The 11,312-nt window shown below is 49.9% G+C and overlaps 1 protein-coding gene across 4 annotated transcripts in view; it reads left to right on the top strand.

Annotated features, from left to right (window-relative positions):
* The window catches only part of OLFM1 (olfactomedin 1), a 32,799-nt gene that overhangs the window by 11,291 nt on the left and 10,196 nt on the right, over positions 1-11,312 (top strand). For 2 of the 4 annotated variants that reach the window (XM_009998851.1, XM_009998852.1), the window contains exons 2-4: positions 2,345-2,494; positions 7,907-8,062; positions 10,631-10,850. In XM_009998851.1, coding sequence (XP_009997153.1) covers positions 2,345-2,494; positions 7,907-8,062; positions 10,631-10,850 — 526 coding nt within the window. Of the gene's footprint in view, positions 1-6; positions 249-2,344; positions 2,495-7,906; positions 8,063-10,055; positions 10,437-10,630; positions 10,851-11,312 lie in introns of those variants that run through there. The other 2 variants (XM_009998850.1, XM_009998854.1) reach the window with 2 other exon arrangements.

Here is an 11,312-nt window from a genome sequence, read left to right as displayed (position 1 = left end):
GGGGGGGGCGGCAGCGACCGGGCGGCTGGGGCAGCCCGTCCCCAGCGGCTCGGAGCCCGGTGCGGAATGAGGGGTGCCTGGCGCCCTCCCCCGCAGACATGTCTGTGCCTTTACTCAAGATTGGAGTCGTCCTCAGCACCATGGCCATGATCACCAACTGGATGTCGCAGACTTTGCCCTCCCTCGTGGGGCTCAACACCACCAAACTCACGGCGGCCACGGGCGGCACCTTGGACCGCAGCACGGGAGTAAGTGCGGGGGCGAGGGGAGGGTACCCGGCTACCCGGAGCATCCCTGGGCCGGCTGTGTCCCGACACCCGCCCCGCATCCCCCCGCCTGGATGTCCCCCGGGTTGCCGAGATCCCTCCTTGCCCGGTCGCCCCGCTCTAGCCGAACCCCAGGGACTTCCCCGGCTCGGTCACCTTCCCTCCCGCTGGCAGGAGCAGCAGGGAGCAGCTCCCGGGGACAGGCAGGGCTCTCCCCCATCCCCATCCCCAGGGTGATGGGGGACGTCGCTTGCAAAGTGCCCCCCGGGGTGCGGGGTCGGTGCGGAGTCGGGGGGGGGAGCTGGCAAGAGCTGGGGGTGGCGGTGTGGGGAGCCCCTCTTCTCCTCCCGCTCTCGGGTTATCCAGCCCTACCCCGGGCTGGGGGTGACTCCGGTTCGCCCCTCCTGCCCCCGCCGGCATCAGCCAAAGGGCTGCGAAGTTGCCCCGGTGGCCGCTTTGCTGTCGCCGAGCGCGGGACAGCGGGTGCGGGTCCCGCCGGGTCCCGTTCCCTTCCCTGCCCTGAATCAGCCGCCCTTAGAGGGACGGGGAGCGCCGAGGAGAAGTTGCGGGGTGGGTTGGTCGTGCCGTGGGTTTCCCGTCCCTGCGTTGCCGGGGGGGCTGGTGCGGTGCCTGGGCTTGGCGCTTCGGGAAAGCCAGTCCGTCCGTCCGTCCGTCTGTCTGTCCGTCTGTCTGCCCTTGGCAGGGAAAACCAGGCACCTCTCGGCTGCCTGTGCCTCCTGAAAGAGCTCGGTCTTCCATCTGCGCTGGGCAGGGCGCGTGCTGGTTCTGCTGCTGGTGAATGAAGCTTGGATTAGTGCGGGGTTTGTTTTTTTCATGTCAGCAGGGATTATGAGACCCGGTTATTATCTTTTTTTTTCCGGGTTGTTTTAGCTAGAGAATCTGATTGTTTTCTGCCGAGCCGGCTCTCGGTGCGTCTGTCAACACGGGTATTTGCAAGGTTATCTGCGTGGTAAGAGGGGAAAGAACATTTCCCTGCTGGTAGGAAAACCGGGGGTACCTTGGAAGTGGCTGGGGGCTGAATTGTGGGGCATTCTGCCAAGTGCTGTGAGGTCAAAGGAAAATGAAGATCTGAGAGGTCTGGAGAGCACAAGGGGTGCAGGAGGGGCTGGGGGGCGTGCTGTGTCCGTGCCTGGGGTCCCTTTCCGCCGTGTGCCCTGGAAGCTGAGCCAGAGGCGCTGCCGGTGCCCCCCGGACCGCGTCCCTGGTGTGCGGGGCAGGGCAGGGCACCGGGCTGCCCCTGCCCCTCACCTGCCGCACAGCTGAAGGGAAATGCTTGTCTGGTGAACCTCCCCCTCCTCAGGACGCTCTGACAGAGGAGGGGGGATCCGGAACTCCCGGTGTCCGTTTACTCCAGCAGAGCTGGTTTCCCTGCTGCCGGATCCGGGAGAGCTCTGCAGAGGCACGTTGATCCCTGCTCAGCCCCCAGCCAGGACACCCTGCCCTCACTGGCAGCTCGGGCACGTCCTTCCCGTGGTGTCAAGGAGAAGTCAAGTGCCCTGTGCCGGCAGCCGGGCAGCGGCTTCCCCACCCCGGCAGGCTGGATCCCTTGCAGCAAACTGCAACCCTCCCTGCTTGGTGCCTTTCATCGGCTCTGTGCTTTCCCACATGTCTCACTGCAGCTCCTCCTCTCCCTTTCAGACCTTATTTTATTTGTACCCAATTCATATTTTTGCATTAGGAGTCGCCCGTGGTGTCAAGGAGAAGTCAAGGGCCCTGTGCCGGCAGCCGGGCAGCGGCTTCCCCACCCCGGCAGGATGGATCCCTTGCAGCAAACTGCAACCCTCCCTGCTTGGTGCCTTTCATCGGCTCTGTGCTTTCCCACATGTCTCACTGCAGCTCCTCCTCTCCCTTTCAGACCTTATTTTATTTGTACCCAATTCATATTTTTGCATTAGGAGTCAATTTGACCAGCTGGGCCTTTGGAGGAGCCTCCTCAGCATCCAGCTCCAGTATCTCCCACACCCATCCTGCATCCTCCACTCAGCCCCCTTTCACCTCCCACATCCCTGCTGGGCATCCCCCTATTTATTTAACCCATCTCTCCCTGTGTTAATTAGGTGTTGCCAACCAACCCAGAGGAAAGCTGGCAGGTGTACAGCTCTGCCCAGGATAGCGAGGGACGTTGTATATGCACAGTGGTGGCACCTCAGCAGACAATGTGCTCGCGTGATGCCAGGACAAAGCAGCTGAGACAACTATTAGAAAAGGTAATGGTTGACTCCTTCTGGGAAAGGTGGTTTGGTTTGGCAAGACATTGGGGGTAAAAATGCAAGCGAGCTGGACTGAGCCTTGGTTTCCAGGGAAGATGGAGCCCCTGGGCCAGCCCTCCCGTGCTGTAGCTCTTCCCGTGCATGTAGTGGGGAATAACCAGCTGAAGCTGGAAAGATATAAATCTCTTAAGTGTTTCTAAGGCACAGAGGAAAAGGGACCGTGGTCTAAAGTCGGGTAAAAACTGCTGAGATCAAAGCAACAGTATTGAACCATATTGTTAAAAAAAAAAAAGATATGAAATGTACTCATTTTTTTCAGTATGTTAACACAAGCAGTTTCAAAGGCTGAGCCTCAACAAGATGAGAGGATTGAATTAAAAACCCCAAGCCCATGCATTCCTAGCCAAGCTGATATTAAAAAGGTTGAATAAAACAGTACAAGCTGTCAACATCAAATAGCACAGAAATGGCAGTTAGAGGTTGTCTTTCTAATGTTGACATTCACTTGATTAGTTTTTAATAGTCTACTGTCCAAAGAGATCAAAAAATCTCATTAGGGAAACATTCCCAATAACAAGAAATTTTTCTGGTAATATATTTCATTGAAGAAATGCTGCTTCATATGAAATGGTGCTCTTCTCTTTAAAATATAAGTGGACTCCTGTGCTGGATATGTAATTATCCCTCATACCCTAATGTTCTGTTGGTATGTGTTGTGCATGACAAAACCATTTTTATCCTGCTGCTTTTGGGAAGCTGATGTATCAGTCACTCATAACAATATTGAACCTGCACTTAACTGGTTTTCCTCTGTGATAAGGACAATAATGTGAGGCAGGAAACATTTAGCCCTAAAACTCTGCCTTGGTATGGCAGAGGCTTCTAAAAATAATCCCACTCAAGCTTTTGAGAGCGTTTGTCTAAGAGACATTATATTAGTGGCTGACATGGGCATCCAAGAGCCATCGTGTTCCCAGAGCTGCTCATGTGCATTAGACAAGCAGGATGTGACCCAGTGCCCTCTGCTAATGGACAGGCAGGCCGGGCATATGAGACCTGGGATAACGCCCCTTTCCCTGTGGAGGGTAGAAATGCTCAGTGAGGTTTCCCTTATGCAGCTCTCCTGCTGCCAAGGTGTGAAGTGAGGGAGGAGTGGGATTTCAAGGCATGTGTTCTGGGGCTCTGGTACCTGCCTGCTGATCTGTCTGCATCTCACTCCTACGCTAACCTATATGAAAACCCCAAAATAAAGTCTAGGCTCTAGGTGCCAGACATTTGATTTTGATGAAGGCTGAAATGATAAACCCAATAGGAAAAATGCAACTGCAGAGGAGAGTTTCCAGCTTCCCAGGAAGGATTTCAAACCTGCAAACCCCTTCCCTCATCTGACATTTTAACTCTAGCTTTGTGATGGGAAAACCCGCATCTCCTGATTTCTCCCTGCCAGCAGATGAAGGAGCATAAGGTGTCAAAGAGGTAATTGTGTTTGGATTTTCAGAGGAGGAGACCTATGGAAATAATAAGCCTTTGCTTTAATGGGCAAGAAATAGCTGCATTCCTGTGTGTGTGTGTCTGCACACAGAGCACAGCACCGTCCGTGCGAATCTCTGCACGGAGGCGTCAGCAGCTGAAAGTACTTTCAGATTCAAGGCTGCCAAGACCCTGCCTGCCCTCAACACATGGGCACTGGCATATGCAGAGAAACTGTGGGTCCTGCTGCGTCTGAGTGAATCCTGGGCACCCCATCGGTGCAGGGAGCAGGCGTTGAGGGAGGAGAGGGGAGCCAGGTCTGCTCGGCACTGCACAAACTGTTCAGCCCGTGCTCCGACAGCGATGGCTGAGCTCATCACTGCCTGGAGTACACACAGTCCTTCCTGCCTTAGATGTGTCAGGTGCTGAGTCCAGATCTTGGCCTGCATCCAAACCAAGACATCACCTAAATCCTCTTCATAAGGAGATTATGTTTTATCTTCAAACTGATTTTTTGGGGGAGTTTTTTTGTGTTTTTTGTTTGGGTTTTTTTTGGCCCTGTTTCCTGGGAGGACTTCCTCCTCTGATAGTTAAACTGGTTTTGGTTTCATGCCAGTTCTTACTCTTTGCCAACACTGATTTCCAGATTAAACAGTTCTTTTTGTTCTTTTAATACTCACTCGGAGGTATTTAGGGAAGACAATGACATCTCTTCTCAGCCTTCTCTTTGCCTTCTTCATCTTGTAAGATGAACTTTTCGTGTCCTGGTCCATCAGCTGTGTCCACCTCTCTGCTAGTTCTTCCTGTAGACCAGGAGAATCTCCCTCAAGATGTCTCATGCTATTGCTCCACCATTTTGTCCAGCTGCCCAAAGCTGAAGGTTTGTCTCAGTTCAACCCCAAAGATTGGCTTAGACCAGCTCTGATGAGCTGGCACAAAAGGCTGAAGTGTAAGCAGGGTTTAAACTGTGCCTTTGACAATAGGATCATCAGGCCAATGCTGACTCTCTGTTACTCTGATTTAATTCTGAAACAACTCTGTGTCAAGCAATGACAAGAACAGCACTGGAAGTTTTGTTTGGATCAGTTTTCTGTTTCAAATGCTAAAATTAACTCTCTTCCCCAAGACAGTTACAGATATCTCCCTCCCATTAGCTTGATGGAAAATGAGGTTTCATGTTGAAAGTGCCTCCACCAATGGAGGGAAGAACCATTTCAGGTCCTGTTTGAGGACAGTGGTTAATGGAGGAAGCTGAGGGAATTTGAGAGAGAGTACCCTTTGGTCTCAGTTCATCATAGCACTTATGTACATGCTTAAGTTTAAGCTATCAACAGTCTCATTGAAATCTCATCATGTGCCAAAGTACTTTGCTGGATCAAGGGCTTAATATGGTAATGAAGGAAAACAAGTAGATCTTCAGCTGGTGAAGCACCCATTGCTGTCAGAGGTCTGGGGTGATGGTGACTGATTCCTTACCCATCTGGCCAGAATCTTGCCTGGTTGAAAATAATGTAGGCAACAAATAGAGTCTGGACTTGTAAAACACATCCCTGAAATAGCACAGCAGCTAATTTTAGGCATCTCAGTGTAGAGACATGTGAGGAGATTGTTTTCCTCTGCAGTCAGGGGAGGGGCAGGCTCCTCCAGAGGTGATTCAGAGCAGAAGCCTGAGTGAGATGCTTTGATTCATTTCCTAGCAGAGTCTGTCTCTCCCTCCCCACCATCCAAGAGGCACCACAAGGAGCCCCTGTAGCCTTGCTCAGCCCCTGCAGGGTCAGGCACCAGCAGATTATTACAGAAATGCTCTTTTCTGATTACTTGCAGCTTGGCCTTTAATTTTGGTTAGGCATTAGTGGAATAAATTAGATGTTTTGTATGATCCCTACAAGTGGTTCCTATTCCAGCCCATTGGAACAGTTCTATGTAGATGCAGCTCTACTCAAAGGGTGATAGACTGGATTGCCAGGATAAAAATTTATCTGCAGACTGGTCATGCATGTCTAAGACTTCCCTTCTCCTGCCTCAGGGTAGAGAGAGGTCTTCAAACCCACATCCAGAGCAGATAAATTAGCATCTAGCCATGATGGCTGAGAGCTCACCTACCCCAGGGGGGCATGGTTAAACCTCAGGCTTGTTCTTCTCTTCAGACCATGAGAGTCTTGTTCTGCTCTTCCCTGCTCCTCACACCTCCCTGAGCAGGTCCTTGGTAGCAGTCAGGAGAGGTGCTGGTTCATCTCTGGGTGATGTGTTGGGACTCAGAGACTGAGAATAGCTTCACCTTTGCTGCAGAAGACCATCAGACCCCTGCAGCGGTTGTACTGGTTGTACAAAATGTTTCCTCACTGTTGCCCTTTGAAATATAGGTTGCCCATACATTTTTAATAGTTCCCTGTAATAGTTTGCTTGTCATCATGCATGAGCAATGGGCATTTTGAGCCCTCCAGAGATACAGACACCAGAGTTGGCATTTGACCCATGCAGGTTTGGGCAAGCAGCCTCTGAGACCTGGCAGTGGGCGGGTGTCCTGCTGTCCCCTCGCTCTGTCACTCGAGGTAAGTCTCAGCAGCCCAGTGGGAATTGCTGGAGGCAATCCTGCCCTTGCACCATTCCTTCCCCATCCCAGCGTGTCCACCCGTGGCCTTGGCAAGGACAGAGATGGGAATGGAAGTGGCAGCACAGGCTCTGGGAAGCATCTCAGAGCGGACCTGCAGAGACAACACTGGCTCAGGTTTGGGTTTAGCTCAGACACCCTCAGATGAAGAGACCTGAACTGGGATGCCCTGAGTCAGGGCCGTGAGGCAGCAGCACCCTGGGATGCCTGATTCATCTGAAGCATGAGTGTCATCCCTGCCACTGCCAGCAGTGCTGTTCCTGCAGTGGCAGGAGCACTTGTACTGTGCAAACCGTGGTACAAACACAACCATCCGTGATGCAGAGACCTTAAGTTACACCCGTTGCTTGGTGCTAAGTGGGTGCTCAGGTGCCTGCCTAGGTCAGAGCTTTGTTTGCCCTCTCCTAGCCTGAAAAACAAGAGAAGGGAATATCTTAATAAATCAAATGACAGCCAAGCTTCAGAATCAGGCCAGCCCAGCCATCGTTTCCCTCCCCTCCTCACACCTTCAGCCCTTCTTCTCCCGATGAGCCCAGGCAACCTTCTTGCCTCATTCCTTGGGTAGGGCCAGATGGGCACAGGGCAGGGACCCGACACAACCACCCGTGGGCAGGCACTGGTGGGGCAGCCAGAGCTCCTGCAGGACTTCCCAGCTTCATGATGCCCTCACCTGCAGCTGGATTTCCAATGGCAGATGCTGCATAAACATGGGGCTGTTGGGATAATGAAGTTTTTACTAGCTGGGAGGAGAGTTTGCACTCAGGCAATCAGTGAGTGTCACTTGCATACGTGAAGAGATGATAATGGCACCTCAGCAGAAGCATCTCTTGTAGTCAGATGTGCTTCTGCTCCACTAAGAGCCTCATGCAATGGTAGGTGTCATCCCAGCCTCTCAAAGAGGCCACTCTGAGTGATGCATTTTAGACTTGACTACAACCCTTATTTGCATGTGTTAAATTATTCACAGCAGAATAATCATAGATCCACAGGCTGGTCTGGGTTGGAAGGGACCCTAAAAATCATCTAGTTTTAACCCTCCTGTGTGGGCTGGGACACCTCCCACAAAATCAGGTTGCACAAAGCCCCATCCAATCTAGCCTTGAACACTTCCAGAGAGGGAACAATTTCTGTGTTATAAATCCTTAGGAAAACAATTTGCTGTATACATGAGTGTCACAATAGTATGAGAGGCTGTTGATCAACTAGTAAATAATGGAGGGGCTGATGACTCCTTGGCTTGGTTGGCTGTGCCAGCATTGGAATGCAGGCAGGGCTGCCTTGGTGCTGGGGAAGTGGTACCTCCTAACGAATCCCTTCTCATCTGGCAGGTGCAAAACATGTCCCAGTCGATAGAGGTGTTGGACCGGCGGACTCAGAGGGACCTACAGTACGTTGAGAAGATGGAAAACCAGATGAGGGGACTGGAATCAAAATTTAAGCAAGTGGAAGAAAGCCACAAGCAGCACCTGGCAAGGCAGTTTAAGGTATGTCTGCTTTCCAAACTGCTAATGAAGCTGTGGGCACTGGGTTAGCAGGGTGTGCTGGGGACTCTGGCCCACGTCCCCACCAGCTCCTGTTGGTCTGGTTGTACACAGAGCTGGTGGCCACCCACTTGTGAAGGTCCCTCCTACCCCCTCCTACCCAGAGCACAACCAGATCCAGGTTGTGACATGGTATCCTCAACCACCATATGTTTTTCTTGAGTAAAAGCATAAATCTCCCTGTTCCCACACCCACAAACCAGCCAGGGACCCCAGACAGGACAGCATAGGATTGCTCTCTGGGGGGAGGTCTGCAGGGACACCCTGGGGCAGCTGGTGAGGTGGGTTCCCTTCCATTGCCAGGCAGCCCTTCCCCACATCATGCCCAGGACCCAGTTTTCTCAGTTGAGCCAGATGTTGGGACTCCCTTGCATTTCTGAGCAGCAAATGGCTTCCCTCCTTGGGATGGTTGTAGCACCAGGGCAATCCATCAAATAAATAAACCCCCAAAAGTGTGATCATTGCAGCTGTCCTGGGGCTGGCAAACTGCCCATCTGAAGGATGTGCCAGTGTCCAATTTTGAAGCAATTAGATGTGTTTGTCCTGGTGTCATACAAATGAGAAGTAAAGAGATCTGCCTTTTAGATGAGGCTGCCACTGCAAGCAGTGGTTGAAGTTTAAAGACCTTGATTGAGAATGAATTAAACTGGGGAAAAGAGGCTGTCAGTGATATTGGGAATCTTAAAGTTTAGTAGTGTTGTGGATCAATAGATATAAGAAACAAATTGAGATGATTTCTAGTGAAATTTCAGGATGTTTCTGATCAACCACCCAGCTGATTCCCGTCCTCATTTCCAGGCAGATCCCCAGCTGGCTGGTGGCTTAAAGCAGAATGGTTTTTAATTGGTATGTTAAACACTGAAATACTAAGATTACATCAGAAAAAGCTGGGGAAGAAGGCTCTTAAAACTTTTCACCAACTCCACCTCCTCCACTCCCCATCTCCAGTGACTGCAGGACCCTAAATTTAGCTCTGCAGTCTGGATGTGAGGACCATCCTTCTGATTTAAGCACGAGGTTCTTTTTTTTTCTTTTTTTTTTCCTTCTTTTTTTTTTTTCCTTTTTTTTTTTTTTTCCTTTTTTTTTTTTTTTCCTTTTTTTTTTTTTTTCCTTTTTTTTTTTTTTTCCTTTTTTTTTTTTTTTCCTTTTTTTTTTTTTTTCCTTTTTTTTTTTTTTTCCTTTTTTTTTTTTTTTCCTTTTATTTTTTTGGTAATATTTATTTCCCCTCCTTTCTGCTGAGTTTAATCCTCCCCCTTGCCTGCCAGGCAGCTTGCACTGGGAAGTGCAAGTAAATAAGGAAATAAATACATTCCCCCAGGCAACCTGCAGGAGGGAAAGCCTCCTGTCTTAAGGAGGGGTTGGGAAGGAAAGAAATGAGGCTGAGGACCAATTTCTGTTCCAGTTCCCCCACCCCTGAGCTGCCTCAGCAGCCAGCCAGGTGTCACAGCCCTGAGCACTTGGCCACTGTGCCAAGTTCAGGCAGCACCAGGTAGATGGTGTATCCTAACATGCTTCATTAAGGGGTAGGTGCATGCATATTTATGTCTACTCATTAGCTGCTGGAGCAAAGCATCTTTAACAAAATGCTGCATGAGGTGCCTTGAAATGAGGCCTTCTTTTAATTAAAAAAAAGAAAAGTCTTCATTTCTGCAAAATAAATTTGGTCATGACTTTGATGTTGATGTCCTTTATAACATGCCTAAAAAACAGCAAGGCATTTTTTCTCTAATTTGCTGCCAAAGCACCATTTTAAATAACAGCCACAGCATTTTGTTTCTGCTAATGCCAGCTTTAAAATGTGAGTGGTTTGGAGCTCTTGTGTTGTTGTTTTCTTTCTCTCTTTAGTTCCATTAGAGTATTTGTCTATGAATGGCTATCTATATAAGGCAGGTTAGTGAGCTAGATCCTCAACAGTATTTCATTTTCTTGCTTACAGGGCTAACTTAAAAGCAAGTTTTTTCAATGCTGCAGTGACTGAAGAAGCAGTTCACTCCCATGTAACCATGAAAAGAGGGCCACAGAGCATTTTGCACCATGCATTGATTTTTTTTTCTTGATTATTTTCCAAATTAGCACCATATCTCACTAAGGAACCTTGAACCACACAGCCGAGATCTTCCTTTGCATGCAATTGTAGATGCATTTCATGAATAGTTTGAAACCCTTGTCAATGCATATATATATATATATATTCTTTTCTTTTCTTTTTTGGAAAGAAAAAAAAAAAAAAAAAAGAACTCTTTGTGTATGTGATCTGAAGCATGTAACCCTAAGATGTTGCATTCTAAAAATGACAAATAAAGGCCTTTCCCAAATATTTTGGTGTTCTGCAGCCTGTTTAATATGTTCTTTCCAAGCCATCATTTGGACCAAAACCTAATAATTAAATTTTAATGATAATAATTGTGGGATATGAACCCTTGCACTCACGTAGGAAGCAGCCAGGTGAAGGCAGAGTGTTGCAGGTTTTTGCAGGCACAGCACTGAACCAAGCTTATTTTAACCTTGCAGGCAATAAAAGCGAAAATGGAGGAACTTAGGCCTTTGATACCAGTGTTGGAAGAGTACAAAGCCGATGCCAAATTGGTATTGCAGTTTAAAGAGGAGGTCCAGAATCTGACGTCAGTTCTAAACGAACTCCAGGAAGAGATTGGCGCCTATGACTACGAAGAGCTTCAGAACAGAGTGTCAAATCTTGAAGAAAGGCTTCGTGCATGCATGCAAAAATTAGGTAGGCTCAGAACAACTGGTGGCACCGGCTCAGCACCCTCGGTGTCCGACCCCTGCGCCGCGGCCGCAGGCAGAGATGCTGGACTGGACATCTCCTCGGGCCTGGCCTGGCTGTGAGGGGGGAGCTGGCACAGCCAGGGGGGATCCTGTAAACACCTTCGCTGTCAGTAACATGGATCCTGGGAGCAGTCCTGCCCTCCCTCCCCAGGGGTTGCTCACACGACCAGTGTTGCTCATGGCGTGGGCGCTTCGGGATCGGGCCCTTCCGCCGGCATGTGCCGTTTTGCAGCGGTTGCATAAGTGGTGGGTGACCTGGCGTGGCCTGGTGCAAACAACCCTTATGCAAAGCAAACACATGCCCCCCTCCTTTTGCTTTTGCATCCGTGTCTGACCTTTGTTTTTCGCTCCCTCGGGCCTGGCACATCAGCAAAGGTCTGTGGGGGTGTGTGTGTGTTGGGGGGGG

Source organism: Chaetura pelagica, unplaced genomic scaffold, assembly GCF_000747805.2.
Source record: "Chaetura pelagica isolate M959 unplaced genomic scaffold, ChaPel_1.0 scaffold405, whole genome shotgun sequence".
NCBI lineage: Eukaryota > Metazoa > Chordata > Aves > Apodiformes > Apodidae > Chaetura > Chaetura pelagica.
This window is presented reverse-complemented; position numbering and strand designations above follow the sequence as displayed.